The sequence below is a fragment of the Nannobrachium achirus genome (genome assembly GCF_963921795.1).
Source record: "Nannobrachium achirus genome assembly, chromosome: 3".
In the NCBI taxonomy this organism is placed as follows: Eukaryota; Metazoa; Chordata; class Actinopteri; order Myctophiformes; family Myctophidae; genus Nannobrachium; species Nannobrachium achirus.
This window is the reverse complement of record NC_137812.1, coordinates 73325489-73346339: the sequence shown is the minus strand read 5'-3', so window position 1 is coordinate 73346339 and position 20851 is coordinate 73325489. Positions and strand designations below refer to the sequence as shown.

At 41.4% G+C, this 20851-nt stretch overlaps 1 protein-coding gene and 1 long non-coding RNA gene across 2 annotated transcripts in view; both read right to left on the bottom strand.

Moving 5' to 3' along the window:
• Positions 1–1202, bottom strand: part of eif4a3 (eukaryotic translation initiation factor 4A3) — a 13064-nt gene extending 11862 nt beyond the window's left edge. Inside the window, exon 1 of the mRNA XM_080722239.1 lies at positions 928–1202. Coding sequence (XP_080578365.1) covers positions 928–1075 — 148 coding nt within the window. The 5' untranslated portion in view covers positions 1076–1202. The remainder of the gene's footprint in view (positions 1–927) is intronic.
• A 10676-nt stretch (positions 1203–11878) lies between these two features.
• On the bottom strand, positions 11879–13892 carry LOC308281805. Its single transcript, XR_013961871.1, has 3 exons — positions 13778–13892; positions 12610–12688; positions 11879–12009 (listed from the first exon to the last, which is right to left on the bottom strand). It is a non-coding gene; the product is annotated as an uncharacterized lncRNA (long non-coding RNA).
• Between the last annotated feature and the right edge of the window lie 6959 nt (positions 13893–20851).

Genomic DNA, 20851 nt, shown 5'->3' with positions numbered 1-20851 from the left:
AGATGCAGGAGTCTCAAGGTAAACAATACAGGCTAAGCTAACTAGCAACACACACTGCTGCTTAGCTGCTTCAAAAAAGCCACATATAACAGCTATTATTGTTTGACGGAATTATATCAAAAAACTGTGTTATGAATATAATTTGACTGGAAGAGGACAACGAAAAATGTACTAACTCCACGTTTACTTCGGTCTGTGTTCACTGAATTTCCCCCTTGGGATAATAAAGGTATCCATCTACTATACCAACATCAACACATTTCGATGGGTCGCCGGTGTCGGTGCAACACTCCAACGTCCTAGCACGGCTTCTCGCGTGCAGCACGGACATTGGTAACCTATCAAATTGTGTGCCTAGATCGTGGCGGGACCGGACATTGCAGTGGTTTTATTTTATGTTTTACATTAGTTATAGTTGTAGTTTCACGTTAAATCCTGACTTAATAATAATTGGAACACAAGACAACAACAATAACAAAAAATACACAGTTCCACGGGTCACAAATGTCGGCGCAACACAAAACACGGCGTTACAAGCTATAACTCTATGCTTACAAGTCATACCCACACTTTGTAAATCCTAGGGAACATAACAGAACCAAATGGACCCGTGTTTACCCCCCACTCTCTCTCTAGGACGTAATAACAGATCTACAAGCTCACAGCCCGGCACTCGGTGCCGCTTTATGAGATTTTACATCTTTTAAAGCTGCTATCTGTGAATGGCTAAACCATTAGCATTAGCTACGCGTTAACATGCAACAAGACACAGTTCACGACGGGTCACCGGTAACGGCGCTACGCGCCAGCGTCGGAGCGCGGCTTCTGGCGCGCAGCACGCACACCAGTGACCTATCGAACCGTGCGCCTCCAGAGGGAGTCAGCAGCAGGAGACCCAGGAGGCCTCTCGCTCATCCCCGGCCTCACCGTAAGCGTAGATCCCCCTCAGGAGGTCCTCTCTCAGGCCCATGGTGTCGAAGGTCGGCGTCACGTCCACCTCCTCGCTGGTCTCGAACTCCACCTTGGTCATGTCCTCGTCCTTCAGCAGCCTCTTCCTGACGGGCAGAGGATCCATGGCTTCTGTGTGTTTATTAAACCTGCTTTTAACTGTAGTTTTTAACGGGTAAAACACGCTTTTTATCGTCGGTTTAAAGTTGCAACAACAAAACACGACGTTCCTTCTGCTGGTGATGAGAGGAAAGAGCCGCATGTATGTGTCGTCGCGTTTCTATGACATCATTTCCGATAGAGTGTGTGTGTGGTGTGTGTGTGTGTGTGTGTGTGTGTGTGTGTGTGTGTGTGTGTGTGTGTGTGTGCGCGTGCGTGCGTGTGCGTGTGCGTGCGTGTGTGTGTGACTGTGGAACAGTGGAAGTAGGTGTAGTCCGTGTCCGCGGCACCCTAGGGTGCAGTGATGTCAGTCCAGGGTGTCTTGGAATACTTTCTTTTTTGTTTAACGACTTGCTCTGTCTGTACTTGGGCAACCAAAATTAGTTGCTCTACAAGATCACAAAAATCAAATCAGTAATAAATATAATAAATATATTATATAATAAATACTCCTATTCAAGTCCTATTCAAAAATACGCCTCACGAGCCGGGAAAAATAAAATAAAATAAAAAATAGGGTGAATGGGATTTTGGGTGACCAGGTTATTGTGTTACCATAATCAGCTGACTTTAATAACTACAGTAGCCTATTTATAGGCTATGCTATAGGCTACCATAATCAGCGGTGGTGAGACCATCTATGTTGTAGGCCTACAGTGAGATGGTTTGGACATGTACAGAGGAGGGACAGTGAGATGGTTTGGACATGTACAGAGGAGGGACAGTGAGATGGTTTGGACATGTACAGAGGAGGGATAGTGAGATGGTTTGGACATGTACAGAGGAGGGATAGTGAGATGGTTCGGACATGTACAGAGGAGGGACAGTGAGATGGTTCGGACATGTACAGAGGAGGGACAGTGAGATGGTTTGGACATGTACAGAGGAGGGACAGTGAGATGGTTTGGACATGTACAGAGGAGGGACAGTGAGATGGTTTGGACATACAGAGGAGGGACAGTGAGATGGGTTGGACATGTACAGAGGAGGGACAGTGAGATGGTTCGGACATGTACAGAGGAGGGACAGTGAGATGGTTCGGACATGTACAGAGGAGGGACAGTGAGATGGTTTGGACATGTACAGAGGAGGGACAGTGAGATGGTTTGGACATGTACAGAGGAGGGACAGTGAGATGGTTTGGACATGTACAGAGGAGGGACAGTGAGATGGTTTGGACATGTACAGAGGAGGGACAGTGAGATGGTTTGGACATGTACAGAGGAGGGACAGTGAGATGGTTTGGACATGTACAGAGGAGGGACAGTGAGATGGACATGTACAGAGGAGGGATAGTGAGATGGTTTGGACATGTACAGAGGAGGGACTGTGAGATGGTTTGGACATGTACAGAGGAGGGACAGTGAGATGGTTTGGACATGTACAGAGGAGGGACAGTGAGTCTATGGGTAGAAGGATGCTGAGGTTGGAACTTCCAGGCAGGAGGCCTAGAGGAAGACCAAAGAGGAGATTTATGGATGTTGTGAAGGACATGAAGGTAGTCGCTGTGAAAGAAGAGGAGGCAGAGGACAGGGTGAGATGGAGGCAAATGATTGGCTGTAACGACCCCTGAAGGGAACAGCCGAAAAGAAAAGAGGAAGAAAAATCAGCTTACATCAATACGTTCATTAAACAATGTTCATTAAATAATAGTGGATCATCATTAAATTATGGTAGATGTTTAGGATTTTGCTGCTGTCTCATTTTGCCATCTTACCCCAATACCCCACTCTCCCGTATAAATAAAATGATCAGGATATTTATAATATATCATTACAATGTGACACAATGTTTTCCATAATGCTTTATTTTTATTCAAACCAATCATTAATATAAATGATTACATGTGAATGATTCATTGATATAAATGATTACATAATGATTAAAACTCACACACATTATCATCACTGTCAGGTGGAAACCTCATAACTGACATGAACAAAATATGAATTTGTTCCGATGGATCCAACATAGTTATTTATTGTTACTACTTAATTGGTTCAATATTTCATCACACTCACAATTAAACAAATTCACTTCCTCTTTCATTTTGTTAAATAATAGTGAAAATAGGAGATCTACAGGCTCACAACGCGTTACGGCAGACCTGGGCATTGTGCGGTCCGGGGGCCGTATGCGGCCCTTTGGTTCACTCTGACTGGCCCTTGTAGGGTTAATGGCAAATTACAAAATAAACACATTTACTACATATTTTACCTCATGCATGGACTAAAGCTGCATTGACTTTTATTTTGAAGTTGTTTTATTCACGTATGGACGCAATGCGTACATCAGCATGTCTGTGATCATTACGGTGTGACACGTTGTGTGCTTTTAGATCTGCTATTTTTTCTTATTTTGCTTTACACAGCTGCATAATGAAGTAAAATTAAATAATAACTATGGAGACACAAGGTTTCTGCCTGACAGTAATGACATCACAACGATTGAATGATTAATTAATATAAATGATTACATAATAATTAAAACTCACACATTAGCTATAAATGATCTGTTAACCTCTTCAACTCTAGACTTAGTCGACCGTATTCCCAAGGGCTCTCTCTCTATGGAACATAGCAGGGGTGTGGTCTATTGGTACCACTGAAGAATCCTCCATTATTCTTTTCCAAATGTATAATTTACAAATATATTCATATCAATTATTTTAAGCCTAGAATCAAGCCATCAAGGATGCTGTTGAATCATGATTATATAGGCTTAAAATAATTGATATGAATATTTGTGTAAATCTCTGAGGGAAAAAAAGGTTAATGGACGATGTATTTAGTGGCCCCAGTAAACCACGCCCCCTGCTATGCTCTATACCAGTGGTTCTCAACCTGTGGGCCGGGACCCCGAGGGGCCTCCAAAATTATTTTGGGGGGTCCCCAGATGATTAACTTAATGTTCAACATTGTTTTCTCACTCAACAGTAAACAAACCAACATAAGGTTTACGTGTATAGAGGGTATCTGCACATTGCTAAAGTGTCAATTTAGGGACTTTTTAATACCTCTAAAATGGTAAATTAAATATTGGCCAAACTGTCAAATATTAGAGGTAGAAATTGTGAAAATAGACAATCTGCATGCAACGGCTCGCAACGTGAGCAGATGTAGACCTGCTATTTTCACAATATCTGTGATATACAAAATGTAATGGCTTAACTCTTGACTGACTGCTTGTCAGGGTGGGGGGGCAAGCAGGATGCCCCCCCATAGCAAGATGTGGCAGCTGCCCTACCTTGGCTACAGGGTGGGAAAAACATATTATCTTAATATAAGTGTCTGTTGCCGGTATGGTAGCATGACTGGTGTCTTGCAAGCACACAAATTAAGTCATGCTGCCATACCTTAATCGTTTGCTGAACTGACACCACTGTGAACCAATAAGAATGAGTTTTATTAACCGTGTGAAAATTAAACCAGTCTAGATTTAAATTGTTAACACTATGAACCAAAATGTTTTGTATTAAAAGTGTGAAAATTAAACCAGTTAAAATTTTAATAAAATAGCTGAAACCACAGAAAACCTGACCCTAACCCTAACCTTCATTTTAGTTTTTAAACAATATTATTATATTTTTTTAATTGTAAAGGTAGTTTAACGTGTTTATAGTAATGAGTGTCTAGTTGTATCAGTTACATAAAGGTGTGTAGTTTAATGTGTGTACTAGTAATGAGTGTCTGTTAGTTGTGGCGTGTTTGTGTCGAACAGGAAGAGGAAGTGAACCTGGACGTGTGGGAGGAGTCTCAGGATGTGGGAGGAGTCTACAGATCGTCAGTCAGGTCTGTCGGCACCGGAGCATGAACTGATAGAACACACACACACACACACACACACACACACACACACACACACACACACACACACACACACACACACACACACACACACACACACACACACACACACACACACACTTTGAGAAGCAGTGGTATGAAACACACTTTTGATTTGGTCAATTACACTGTTACACTATTTGTTCTGGATTACTAGTGAATCTACTAAATCTACTGGTTAATGTCACAAATAGTGAATCTTTGTGTGCTTGTAGATCTGCTGTTTTCACTAGTTTAGTACATTGTATAGATGATTAATACAAAACGAACGGTTTTGGACATACAGGGTTTCCACCCGACAACGACGATATGCTATAAATATAAGGTGCTGGGAGTGAAAATGATAATGTAGGGGTGCCTCGGATTAAAAAAATATTCATGGGGTGCCCTGAGACAAGAAAGTTTGGGAACCCCTGCTCTCTAGGTCGTCCTCAGACGAGCCTTCCATCGTCGTTTCCAGTCATCCCGGCTCTCTAACAATGTTCCTTTTTGCTTTTCTGTGGTTGTCCGTTCCTGTCATGTGATCACTGATCACTTCCCCATGTGGGGAGAGTGATTCTTGCAGGTCTTTCAATCCGAGTGTATCAAAAAAAAGCAACTGGGTTCAGCAACTGGGTTCAGCACCGTTGATCTGACCAGTTTAACATTCCCCATTAGCATTCACCAGCGTCGGCAGGTTAGCATTTCACCAGGTTAACAGCCAATCACAAGCTTCTGCTGCCATAACCCATTTTCCTTTTTGATACACTCGGACTGAACGACCTGCAAAAAACTCTCTCCCTCCCCATGTGACCACTGATCAGTGATCACTTCCTCATGTGTCATGTGATCAGTTTCTCACACATCATTATGTAGTGTTTGAATGTTGATCAGACATGAATGACCATCTATGTTGTAGGCCTACAGTGAGATGGTTTGGACATGTACAGAGGAGGGACAGTGAGATGGTTTGGACATGTACAGAGGAGGGACAGTGAGATGGTTTGGACATGTACAGAGGAGGGATAGTGAGATGGTTTGGACATGTACAGAGGAGGGATAGTGAGATGGTTCGGACATGTACAGAGGAGGGACAGTGAGATGGTTCGGACATGTACAGAGGAGGGACAGTGAGATGGTTTGGACATGTACAGAGGAGGGACAGTGAGATGGTTTGGACATGTACAGAGGAGGGACAGTGAGATGGTTTGGACATACAGAGGAGGGACAGTGAGATGGGTTGGACATGTACAGAGGAGGGACAGTGAGATGGTTCGGACATGTACAGAGGAGGGACAGTGAGATGGTTCGGACATGTACAGAGGAGGGACAGTGAGATGGTTTGGACATGTACAGAGGAGGGACAGTGAGATGGTTTGGACATGTACAGAGGAGGGACAGTGAGATGGTTTGGACATGTACAGAGGAGGGACAGTGAGATGGTTTGGACATGTACAGAGGAGGGACAGTGAGATGGTTTGGACATGTACAGAGGAGGGACAGTGAGATGGTTTGGACATGTACAGAGGAGGGACAGTGAGATGGACATGTACAGAGGAGGGATAGTGAGATGGTTTGGACATGTACAGAGGAGGGACTGTGAGATGGTTTGGACATGTACAGAGGAGGGACAGTGAGATGGTTTGGACATGTACAGAGGAGGGACAGTGAGTCTATGGGTAGAAGGATGCTGAGGTTGGAACTTCCAGGCAGGAGGCCTAGAGGAAGACCAAAGAGGAGATTTATGGATGTTGTGAAGGACATGAAGGTAGTCGCTGTGAAAGAAGAGGAGGCAGAGGACAGGGTGAGATGGAGGCAAATGATTGGCTGTAACGACCCCTGAAGGGAACAGCCGAAAAGAAAAGAGGAAGAAAAATCAGCTTACATCAATACGTTCATTAAACAATGTTCATTAAATAATAGTGGATCATCATTAAATTATGGTAGATGTTTAGGATTTTGCTGCTGTCTCATTTTGCCATCTTACCCCAATACCCCACTCTCCCGTATAAATAAAATGATCAGGATATTTATAATATATCATTACAATGTGACACAATGTTTTCCATAATGCTTTATTTTTATTCAAACCAATCATTAATATAAATGATTACATGTGAATGATTCATTGATATAAATGATTACATAATGATTAAAACTCACACACATTATCATCACTGTCAGGTGGAAACCTCATAACTGACATGAACAAAATATGAATTTGTTCCGATGGATCCAACATAGTTATTTATTGTTACTACTTAATTGGTTCAATATTTCATCACACTCACAATTAAACAAATTCACTTCCTCTTTCATTTTGTTAAATAATAGTGAAAATAGGAGATCTACAGGCTCACAACGCGTTACGGCAGACCTGGGCATTGTGCGGTCCGGGGGCCGTATGCGGCCCTTTGGTTCACTCTGACTGGCCCTTGTAGGGTTAATGGCAAATTACAAAATAAACACATTTACTACATATTTTACCTCATGCATGGACTAAAGCTGCATTGACTTTTATTTTGAAGTTGTTTTATTCACGTATGGACGCAATGCGTACATCAGCATGTCTGTGATCATTACGGTGTGACACGTTGTGTGCTTTTAGATCTGCTATTTTTTCTTATTTTGCTTTACACAGCTGCATAATGAAGTAAAATTAAATAAAAAGTTGAACTATGGAGACACAAGGTTTCTGCCTGACAGTAATGACATCACAACGATTGAATGATTAATTAATATAAATGATTACATAATAATTAAAACTCACACATTAGCTATAAATGATCTGTTAACCTCTTCAACTCTAGACTTAGTCGACCGTATTCCCAAGGGCTCTCTCTCTATGGAACATAGCAGGGGTGTGGTCTATTGGTACCACTGAAGAATCCTCCATTATTCTTTTCCAAATGTATAATTTACAAATATATTCATATCAATTATTTTAAGCCTAGAATCAAGCCATCAAGGATGCTGTTGAATCATGATTATATAGGCTTAAAATAATTGATATGAATATTTGTGTAAATCTCTGAGGGAAAAAAAGGTTAATGGACGATGTCTTTAGTGGCCCCAGTAAACCACGCCCCCTGCTATGCTCTATACCAGTGGTTCTCAACCTGTGGGCCGGGACCCCCAGGGGCCTCCAAAATTATTTTGGGGGGTCCCCAGATGATTAACTTAATGTTCAACATTGTTTTCTCACTCAACAGTAAACAAACCAACATAAGGTTTACGTGTATAGAGGGTATTTGCACATTGCTAAAGTGTCAATTTAGGGACTTTTTAATACCTCTAAAATGGTAAATTAAATATTGGCCAAACTGTCAAATATTAGAGGTAGAAATTGTGAAAATAGACAATCTGCATGCAACGGCTCGCAACGTGAGCAGATGTAGACCTGCTATTTTCACAATATCTGTGATATACAAAATGTAATGGCTTAACTCTTGACTGACTGCTTGTCAGGGTGGGGGGGCCCCAGACAGTTAAAATATGATTATTTTGGGGGGTCGCTTCCTGAAAAGGTTGAGAACCACGGGTCTATACTAAGCCTCCTCCTGTTTTCACTCAACACAATATATTTGTGGGAAATAGCAGATCTACAAGCTCACAACACATTGTTGTAGATCTGCTATCCGTGCTGAATGTTCTCCTCAGAATAGTGACTGTAGGGTTGAAGGGGTTAATATCAATGATAGATAATGATTGTAATTCACACACATATTATAATGATTACATAATCAAGGATTTATGTAAATAAACAGTAATATTAAAGCTGCAGTAATAAGTGTTATATTATAATGTTAAAGCTCTATATTGTGATGTTAATCATTGCTAGACTGTTCAGATGGGACACCAATTTCCACCAATCAGGAAAGAGAACCCATAGATCAGCTTCAATTCCTTTTTTCCCCCTCAATTTCAATTCTCTATCCTGTATGAGTTCTCTCTCCTGATTGGATAAAGCAGGTATCCCGACCTGAAAATATATGTTATGTTTATTAAAGAGTCATAAAGTCTCCTGTTACTGAACAAACACTGCAAAGATTACTATCACAATATAGAGATAACACTCATTTTAACACTTATTTTGAAAAAGAACAACTTTTTTCACACCACACTTAATTTAAATGCATAATGATTGCAACACACTCAACGCACACAAATATCACACTTTATAAATGATTATATGATTTATGATTATATTAAGATATGTTTCACAAACATGGCCAATTAACCTCCTCTTATTTAGATATTAACTTCCTCTTCCATTTAGATATTAGATATTTAGATATTACCAATAATGTAAAGAGGGAATATTTCTGTAGCTGTGATTATTTTATTTAACCCAACCCTTTGATTGTCTGTGATCATTTATTTTATTTCTAATTACTCCACCTCACTTAACCCTAAGTCTAAAATTCCATTTAGTTTTAGTCATATGTTATATATTTTAGTGACTAAATATTTTTGTTCAAGTAAATTTACACTTAATTTAGTCAACTAATTAGTTATTTAACTAGTTATTTACGCGGGCTTTAATGGCGTCGCAATGCTTGATTCATACGAAAAAGGCAGATCTACACACTCACAACGCATCTGCAACATGTTGTGAGCTTTTAGATCAAATATTTTTGGAGTGCGACACTCACACGCAACCAAGCATACTTGTCTTTTTAGTTCTACTGGATCTCTTCTCTGCTAGTCTTAGTTCTACTGGATCTCTTCTCTGCTAGTCTTAGTTCTACTGGATCTCTTCTCTGCTAGTCTTAGTTCTACTGGATCTCTTCTCTGCTAGTCTTAGTTCTACTGGATCTCTTCTCCTCTAGTCTTAGTTCTACTGGATCTCTTCTCCTCTAGTCTTAGTTCTACTGGATCTCTTCTCTGCTAGTCTTAGTTCTACTGGATCTCTTCTCTGCTAGTCTTAGTTCTACTGGATCTCTTCTCTGCTAGTCTTAGTTCTACTGGATCTCTTCTCTGCTAGTCTTAGTTCTACTGGATCTCTTCTCCACTAGTCTTAGTTCTACTGGATTTCTTCTCCACTAGTCACTCCCTAACATTAGGTAAAACATTTTTTGGCCTAATTTTGAATATATTTAGTCAGACTTTTAGTCATCATAGATTAGTTCTTATTTAGTTTTTGTTTGTTGATGGAATTGTCATCATATTTGGTCATAGCTTATTTTTTATTTTGTTTTTATTTCGTTTCCGTCAGTGAAAAAAGATAATCGACAAACAGTTTGCGCCATACTTTTAGTCTCTGAAATGAACATCTGTTTCCTACAGGACACCAGGGAAAGGATAATGTACAGATTGTTATTTCATCTATTTTTTGGTTCTTGGATTATCTGGGATCAATTCTCTACATTCAATGTGATTATCTCTCTTATTGTTGCTCAGAATAAGAGCATCTGATAAATGATACATTGTTTCCACAGATGGAAACACAACGATAAAAAGTGATTTGATGAATGATTACAAAATGTAAATCACCCACAGGAGTTGTTGTTGTTTTCCCCCCAATTCAGTTGTAATACCAACTAATTCTTCCCCACACACATCTCTGTGTTGTCACTGCTGTTCATCCTACTGACTCACCTCACCTGCCAGTGATTTTGATCAACATTTGCCTGTTCTCTCTCCTAATGGTATACCAACTATACCATGTCAATACAGCATGGAATGGTGGACAAAATCTTATCCAAAGACAACAATTCTACAATTCTAAGTTTTTGGTCTGAAAAGCTAAATGTCATCAAATGGTGGTTCTGTGGCTGAAATGCAGAATAATTCACCACGACGGGTTCAAACCCACAACCTCTGTGGTGGTGAGCAGGGACTTTATCACTGCTCCACCCGAGCACCCCAGGGATTACCTTTAATCGTGGGTACCCAATTAACTTTTTGTTTAAATGACACTACATGAATTACCTTTAATCTTGGGTACCCAATTAACTTTTTGTTTAAATGATACTATATGAATTACTTTTAATCTTGGGTAGCCAGTTAACTTTTTGTTTAAATGACACTATATGAATTCATTTTAATCTTGGATATCCAGTTAACTTTTTGTTTAAATTACACTATATGAATACATTTTCATCTTGGCTAGCCAGTTAACCTTTCTTAAAGACACACGTCCATGGTCGAAAAGGTTTGAAGAGGATTAAAGGGATAGTTCACCCCCAAAAATAACTTTTTCTTTTTTCTATTGATCACTCACACCATGCAGACTTGAATTCATGGATATTTTTTTATACCTAAGCCAATAATGTGATGGTCAGCAGTGGTTCCCTATGGAGACACAAAGAGCCTGCTTTGTTCCCTATGGAGACACAAAGAGCCTGCTGTGTTCCCTATGGAGACACAAAGAGCCTGCTTTGTTCCCTATGGAGACACAAAGAGCCTGCTTTGTTCCCTATGGAGACACAAATAGTCTGCTTTGTTCCCTATGGAGACACAAAGAGCCTGCTTTGTTCCCTATGGAGACACAAAGAGCCTGCTTTGTTCCCTATGGAGACACAAAGAGCCTGCTTTGTTCCCTATGGAGACACAAAGAGCCTGCTGTGTTCCCTATGGAGACACAAAGAGCCTGCTTTTTTCCCTATGGAGACACAAAGAGCCTGCTGTGTTCCCTATGGAGACACAAAGAGCCTGCTTTGTTCCCTATGGAGACACAAAGAGCTTGCTGTGTTCCCTATGGAGACACAAAGAGCTTGCTGTGTTCCCTATGGAGACACAAAGAGCTTGCTTTGTTCCCTATGGAGACACAAAGAGCTTGCTGTGTTCCCTATGGAGACACAAAGAGCTTGCTGTGTTCCCTATGGAGACACAAAGAGTCTGATTTGTTCCCTATGGAGACACAAAGAGCCTGCTGTGTTCCCAAAAGGGTCAACTCAAATTACTACCTTAGGAATGTGACAAAAAATAATAATTTCCATGAATCCGTGAAGTTTCCATGAGGTGAGTAATGCATGTGTCTTTTTGGGAGTGAACTACTCCTTTAATTAACATAACTTAAAAGCTGGTTGGACAGACGTGTATTTCCTCCTCTCTCCAGCAGGGGGCAGTGATGCTGAAAACACAAACATCAAGTTAGAAGTTAGAACCAATCATTGTTCTGTGTGAACACAATGAACCTACAGAGGCGTCAATTGGGTATAGCAAGATGTGGCAGCTGCCCTACCTTGGCTACAGGGTGGGAAAAACATATTATCTTAATATAAGTGTCTGTTGCCGGTATGGTAGCATGACTGGTGTCTTGCAAGCGCACAAATTAAGTCATGCTGCCATACCTTAATCGTTTGCTGAACTGACACCACTGTGAACCAATAAGAATGAGTTTTATTAACCGTGTGAAAATTAAACCAGTCTAGATTTAAATTGTTAACACTATGAACCAAAATGTTTTGTATTAAAAGTGTGAAAATTAAACCAGTTAAAATTTTAATAAAATAGCTGAAACCACAGAAAACCTGACCCTAACCCTAACCTTCATTTTAGTTTTTAAACAATATTATTATATTTTTTCAATTGTAAAGGTAGTTTAACGTGTTTATAGTAATGAGTGTCTAGTTGTATCAGTTACATAAAGGTGTGTAGTTTAATGTGTGTACTAGTAATGAGTGTCTGTTAGTTGTGGTGTGTTTGTGTCGAACAGGAAGAGGAAGTGAACCTGGACGTGTGGGAGGAGTCTCAGGATGTGGGAGGAGTCTACAGATCGTCAGTCAGGTCTGTCGGCACCGGAGCATGACCTGATAGAACACACACACACACACACACACACACACACACACACACACACACACACACACACACACACACACACACACACACACACACACACACACACACACACACACTTTGAGAAGCAGTGGTATGAAACACACTTTTGATTTGGTCAATTACACTGTTACACTATTTGTTCTGGATTACTAGTGAATCTACTAAATCTACTGGTTAATGTCACAAATAGTGAATCTTTGTGTGCTTGTAGATCTGCTGTTTTCACTAGTTTAGTACATTGTATAGATGATTAATACAAAACGAACGGTTTTGGACATACAGGGTTTCCACCCGACAACGACGATATGCTATAAATATAAGGTGCTGGGAGTGAAAATGATAATGTAGGGGTGCCTCGGATTAAAAAAATATTCATGGGGTGCCCTGAGACAAGAAAGTTTGGGAACCCCTGCTCTCTAGGTCGTCCTCAGACGAGCCTTCCATCGTCGTTTCCAGTCATCCCGGCTCTCTAACAATGTTCCTTTTTGCTTTTCTGTGGTTGTCCGTTCCTGTCATGTGATCACTGATCACTTCCCCATGTGGGGAGAGTGATTCTTGCAGGTCTTTCAATCCGAGTGTATCAAAAAAAAGCAACTGGGTTCAGCAACTGGGTTCAGCACCGTTGATCTGACCAGTTTAACATTCCCCATTAGCTTCACCAGCGTCGGCAGGTTAGCATTTCACCAGGTTAACAGCCAATCACAAGCTTCTGCTGCCATAACCCATTTTCCTTTTTGATACACTCGGACTGAACGACCTGCAAAAAACTCTCTCCCTCCCCATGTGACCACTGATCAGCGATCACTTCCCCATGTGACCACTGATCAGTGATCACTTCCCCATGTGACCACTGATCAGTGATCACTTCCTCATGTGTCATGTGATCAGTTTCTCACACATCATTATGTAGTGTTTGAATGTTGATCAGACATGAATTAATTCATTTTAATGAATCATGTTAATCACCTTGTTTCTTCCTGTGGTAGTAGATTAATTAATGAATGTTAATCACCTTGTTTCTTCCTGTGGTAGTAGATTAATTAATGAATGTTAATCACCTTGTTTCTTCCTGTGGTAGTAGATGAGTCCACACAGACCCAACACCACGCCCAGAACCACACCAGAAGCTCCCACCGCCATCTTGGTTCTGTCTGCCTCTGACATGGAAGAATCTGACAAGACAATAACCATGTTATTACTAATCGAGAGAGAAAGGGGGGGAGGTAAGGGGAGGGGGGTGGAGGCGAGGAGAGCGAGAACCCGAGCAGAACCTGTACCCGTGAGGTACCCCCTCGAGAGAACCCGAGCGGATACCTCACAGGTCTGAGGCCCCCACCCTGAGCAAGCAATTTGCGACAATGGTAACGAAAAACCCCCTCTTAAGGAGGAGGAAACGTCAGGCAGATCCTGACTCTGGGGTGAACAGCCGTGCTGCCTCGACGGAGTCGGGGGGACAGTAAGGAACAAAGAGATGGTGGCGCTAGAAGAGGGGCATGTGAGAAATCAGGGCTGGAGGTTGTGGCAAAGTTTGGCATGGATAGGGCCAACGGTGCCAGAGATAAGAGTAGGGCCCAAAAGTGACCGTGATGTGATGTGACGTGACCTGACCTGACCTGACCTGACCTGACCTGACCTGACCTGACCTGACGTGACGTGACGTGACGTGACGTGACAGACAGACAGACAGACAGCCGGTGGAGCTTTTCATAGTAACTTCTGACAAATCAAATCATATCAAAACACTTTTGAGCGGTGGTCACACCGTCTCCATAGCGTGGCCGTGTGTGTAGGTATGTATGTATGTTTGTATGTATGTATGTATGTGGGTGGGTGGGTCTGTATGTAGCCTCAAGCCTGTGGTGTAGTACCTTTTATGACCACACATGTTAAGGGAGGGGCGCTGTTTTCAGGCCAGGCCAGGCCAGGCACACACACACACGCACACGCGCGCACACACACACACACACACACACACACACACACACACACACACACACACACACACACACACACACACACACACACACACACACACACACACACACACACACACACACAGGGGGGAAGGGGGGAGGGGTTGGTGGGTAAGAGGGTGCTGTTGAGACTAGCCTGGGGGGGGGGGGAGGTGACAGAACACAGAATATGTACAGTACAGTACAGTTAGGTACAGTAGAGTACAGTATACAGTACAGTTAGGTACAGTATACAGCACAGTAAAGTACAGTAAGGTAATACGCAGTTATTACTGTTGTTTGAGCACGCCCGAGTTTTTTCAAAACCTCCTTTTTTTTTTCAAAAAACCTTTTTTTTCAAAAACTTTTTCTTTTTTTCAAAAAACTTTTTTTTTTTAAAAAAGTCTAGAGTTCAGCGGCCTGAACTTGGTGGGTAAACCACCGCTCAGTTCACACAGGTGTGATTTTTTATTAATGAAGCACAGTTAAACCAAGCGTACATTGATCACAGTGCTGTACTGGTGAGGGATGAGAACAGATCATATTTAGAATGATGAAACCTCATATGTCCCAAACTGTTACTGTTCAGGATTCAAATTCAAAAGTTTCAAAAGTAACAGATCTACAAGCTCATAACGCTTGTTGATCTGCTGCTTTTGATGGTTATGTGTGTGTGAGGCTGCAGTGTGATCAAGAACGGGTTAATTAATAAAAAAATATAAATAAATATGAAGATAAGAGGTTTCTGCTGTCAGATTAATTTTTTGTGCTGACGACGCAGGATTGTGCAAGGCGTCTGTGACCGTGTTCAGCTTTCACTTCCCATCAGCACTGGTTTCCATGACGACTCAGCAACAGGCACACGCACACATAGACAAAGGGGAATTGAGCCCCTGCCCTTTTATCCTTCTGTAAAAAGTGCCCTCTCCAGACCATGAATGTAGATTTTACTCTAGGGTGAAAGAAATGCAAATGCCCTCTTTCCATGCCATACCTGAAGGCAGCATTCAAGAGAATTGCCTTGTCCAAACTCTCCTCAACTTGAATGCAGCATCTTAAGTTGCCCGCTCTGTGTAATCCATGCTGTTATGCCACATCTCCAGTATTCACTTGATTATGGATTATTGGTTCAGTGTGGTATCAAGCACCGAAAATAGCTGACTTCCAAGCTCACACCTGAGCTTGGAGGTCTGCTATTTTTGATATTTTAACTAAAAGGCCCTTTTAGAAATGTCAGCCCCTGCATCTCTAACATTCTCCGCGCGGCCCTAGGTTGACAGATTGGAGATAGATGGATCTGATGAGTTGACAGACTGCATGGTCTGTAGATTTTAGATGTCATGTGATCTGTGTGAGGCTGCAGATCAAGACAGGGTTAATTCATAAATACAAATAAATATGGAGATAAGAGGTTTCTGCTGTCCGTTTTTTTCTTTTCATTTTGTGCTGACGACGCAGGCTTGTGCTGGGAAGTGAAAGCTGAACACGGTGTTCAGCTTTCACTTCCCATCAGCACTGGTTTCCACAGCGGGAGCGTGTCGCTATTACTACATGTCATCTTTTCGACACCCGACTCTAACCCTCACCCTAACCTTAACCTCCGTGGAGTGAGTCACTAACCCTCCAGTCGAAATGATGGGCGTTCGAAAGAGCGCGATTTTCCCTCCACAGCAACAGGCCCTTTTAGCCGTCTGTAAAGTGTCCTCTCCAGACCATGAATGTAGATTTTACTATAGGGTGAAAGAAATGCAAATGCCCTCTTTCCATGCCATACCTGAAGGCAGCATTCAAGAGAATTGCCTTGTCCAAACTCTCCTCAACTTGAATGCAGCATCTTAAGTTGCCCGCTCTGTGTAATCCATGCTGTTATGCCACATCTCCAGTATTCACTTGATTATGCTTGGTTCAGTGTGGTATCAAGCACCGGAAATAGCAGACCTCCAAGCTCACAACGTGTCGCAGCGCAACATGTTGTGAGCTTGGAGGTCTGCTATTTTTGATATTTTCACTAAAAGGCCCTTATAGAAATGTCAGCCCCTGCATCTCTAACATTGTCTGCACGTCCCTGAGTTGACAGATTGGAGATGGATGGATCTGATGAGTTGACAGACTGCATGGTCTGTAGATTTTAGATGTCATGTGCACGTGCACGTGTGTGCACGTGTCTCAGAAAGTGACACAAAGACACCTGTGCAAGGATCATAATGCTCCTTATGATGTAGTTTGTTTTCCATGCATCATGTATGTACTGGACAGTTTGTCCATGTCTTTACCCTGACAACAACATTTTGCCCATGAAACTGCAATTAAAACCATAAATAGTGGTAGGCCTGTATGATGCCCCATTTCATGAATATAAACACACATAATAAATGGAGTGAAAGAGTTTCAAACGGTGCCTCCTGAGCACTGAGCAGATCTATTTTCAACACCGTGGTCAAAACATTTCAGTCCAGTTTTCATGTCAATAACTAGCCTATAAAACTTTCAAGCACATCCCAGGTGCCTGCATAATTTGGGGTAGCAACAATAAGGCTCACACCAATTTCTCCATGTGTCATCATTAAACATAACAGTAAATGTTTTTCCCCCTCCTAATTCAATGTTTTTTAATTATTTAACTGAATAATATCATGTATTTTTGGGGGGAATTTTCTTGAGTACCCCCTGCAGTACCTCCATTTGAGAAACACTGATGTATGTAACGGACAGTTTGTCCATGTATCATGTATGTAATGGAAAGTTTGTAGATTACAATATAAATTACAATATAGATTATATTTATATATTACAATATAGAATAGAGTAGATTATAGTGATATATTACAGTAGATTAGAGTATAAATTATGGTAGGTAATTAATATATTACTGTAGATTATTACATTTCTTGATTCACTGAATTGTTGAAATCAGCGGTCTGTTATTTCTTGATAACAGACCGCTCCGCTCTATAACAGACCGATGCCTAATCAAAGGCTGCACTGCTTGAATTCTGTGCCGTATCCAACACAAGAGCCATGTAAACAAACACACAGTGTCATTTAGAACTAAACGTTGCTCTCAAGAATGTTTTAAAAAATGTACACTGCATGATGTTTTTAGAAATCCCTGCAGGATAACCCCCTCGGCTTCACCTCAGAGGTTATCAACCTGTCGGGATTGTATTTCTCGTTAACAACTGCTCAGCCAGACTTTATATACATGAAGCTAGTTAGCATTTGTTTTTAGGTTTTTTAGAACCTTTTTTTCTTGACTGATTATATTGTTTTCTAGATATTCATTTGCATTTGTTATATTGCTGTTGATTTACTGACATATTATCTTGTTTATCATAGTGATGTTTTATCTGCTTATTGTAAGTCGCTTTGGATTAAAAGCGTCTGCTAAATGCCTAAACTGTAAACTGTAAACGTAACTCACCCCAGTGCAGTATTTTAGGTTCAGTCAGGCTGGGATGTTCCACCATGCATGAGATGCTCTCTCCTGATCTGTAGCACACACACACACACACACACACACACACACACACACACGCACGCACGCACGCACACACGCACACACACACACACACACACACACACGCGCGTGCAAGCATACACACACATATCATCATCACTATAGGTGTGTATTTCTATGTGTAGGTGTGTATTAGGTGTGTATTTCAATTTGTAGGTGTCTATTAGGTGTGTATTTCAATTTGTAGGTGTCTATTAGGTGTGTATTTCTATGTGTAGGTGTCTATTAGGAGTGTACTCCAGGTAGGAGTGGTACTGGTAGTACCAGTAGAGGTGTGTATTTCTATGTGTAGGTGACTGTTACTGTAGGTGTGTACCTGTGTGTGTACTCCAGGTAGGAGTGGTACTGGTAGTACCAGTAGAGGTGTGTATTTCTATGTGTAGATGTCTATTAGGTGTGTACCTGTGTGTGTACTCCAGGTAGGAGTGGTACTGGTAGTACCAGTAGAGGTGTGTATTTCTATGTGTAGATGTCTATTAGGTGTGTACCTGGGTGTGTACTCCAGGTAGGAGTGGTACTGGTAGTACCAGTAGAGGTGTGTATTTCTATGTGTAGGTGTCTATTAGGTGTGTACCTGGGTGTGTACTCCAGGTAGGAGTGGTACTGGTAGTACCAGTAGAGGTGTGTATTTCTATGTGTAGGTGTCTATTAGGTGTGTACCTGGGTGTGTACTCCAGGTAGGAGTGGTACTGGTAGTACCAGTAGAGGTGTGTATTTCTATGTGTAGGTGTCTATTAGAACAATGCTAGGGTCTTATTCTCTACCATTGAACGCCTTTTAAACCCCCCCCAGTCCTACAAGCAGTCACTCCCTGCCTCTAAAGCAAAGTGTAATGAGTTTGCATCCTTCTTTGACAACAAAATTGTTAACATTCGAGCTGGTATTACGAATAATACTGTCACAAATGCAAATGCGGTTAATGGTGCCATGTGTAAAAGCATCGATAAATCTAGGGGGAGCCTAGTATCATTTTGTGCAATTGATGAAGAGGAACTTCGTAAAACCATATCGCAAATGACATCGTCTTCTTGCTCGCTGGATGCAATACCCACGCCGTTTCTTAAAGAGGTTGTAGACTGTGTTATTGAAGATATCCTAAAAATAGTAAACAGCTCTATACAATCAGGTGTCTTTCCAGACTCACTGAAAACGGCTGTAGTTAAACCCTTACTCAAAAAACCCAACCTTGACCCGTCCGTGCTGGATAATTATCGACCCATCTCTAATTTGCCTTTTCTGGGCAAGGTCCTAGAAAAAATTATCTTTCATCAATTGGATGTGTTTCTGCAGAACAATAAGGTGCACAACAAATTCCAATCCGGCTTCAGGAAAGGACACAGCACAGAAACTGCACTTTTAAAAGTTATTAATGATCTTAGGGTGGCTGCTGATAACAAAGATGTGTCCGTTCTCCTACTGCTGGACCAATCGGCGGCTTTTGACACAATTGACCATACAATTCTAATACAACGTCTCGAACACTGGGTAGGACTGTCAGGTACAGCTCTGTCCTGGTTTTGCTCTTATCTGACAGGCAGAAGCTACTCTGTTAATCTAGCTGACTTCGAGTCAAACAAACACAACATCTGCTCTGGTATTCCACAGGGCTCGATTCTTGGTCCTTTATTATTCTCCCTCTATATACTGCCGCTGGGAGAACTTATTTCCGCTCACGGTGTGAATTTCCATTTCTATGCTGATGACACCCAGTTGTACCTTTCGGTGGCTACGGACGACCCCTGTGCTCTAGACCCATTGCTGACGTGCGTGTCCAGCATAAAATGCTGGATGAGTGAGAACTTTCTCAAGCTAAATGAGGACAAGACAGAAGTTCTCATAATAGGTTCTACTGCCCAGAGAGAATCAATAATAAATAGACTTGGTAACCTGGCTAAAGAAAATAACACCTCTGTTAAGAACCTGGGGGTGATCATTGATGCTGAATTAAATTTTAATACACACATTAATCATGTCACGAAGATTGCCTTCTTTCACCTTAGAAATATTGCGCGAATTAGAGCCTATCTGTCGCTGAACGATGCAAAAACGCTGATCCACGCTTTTGTTTTCTCTCGGCTTGATTACTGCAACGCACTTCTCTCTGGTCTGCCAAAGAAAACAACTGACAGATTACAACTTGTTCAAAATGCAGCAGCCAGAGTTTTAACAAAAACTAAGATAAGAGAACATATTACTCCAGTTTTAGCGTCGCTACACTGGCTCCCGGTTGTTTTTAGGATTGATTTTAAAATTCTTTTACTTGTTTATAAAGCTCTAAATGGTCTGGCACCTTCGTACCTCTATAACTGCCTGCATAGATATGTTCCAACCCGCCCACTCAGGTCCTCTAGTGCAGACCTACTTGAGGTGCCAACAATGACATATAAAAAATATGGTGAAGCAGCTTTCTGCTTCTATGGACCGACAGCTTGGAATAAACTACCACTACACCTAAGACAGGCAGCCTCGGTGGATAGCTTTAAAGCACAGCTCAAGACCTATTTCTTTACTCTTGCTTTTAGCTAAATTTTTTAATCCCTATGCTGCTATTGACGTCCGCACGGCTCTGAAATTGTTCTTCAATGTTCTATGCTTTTATTTTTTCTTGCTTTATTGTAATCATTTTACTTATCTCTTTTTTATGTATTTTTTATTTCTATTTT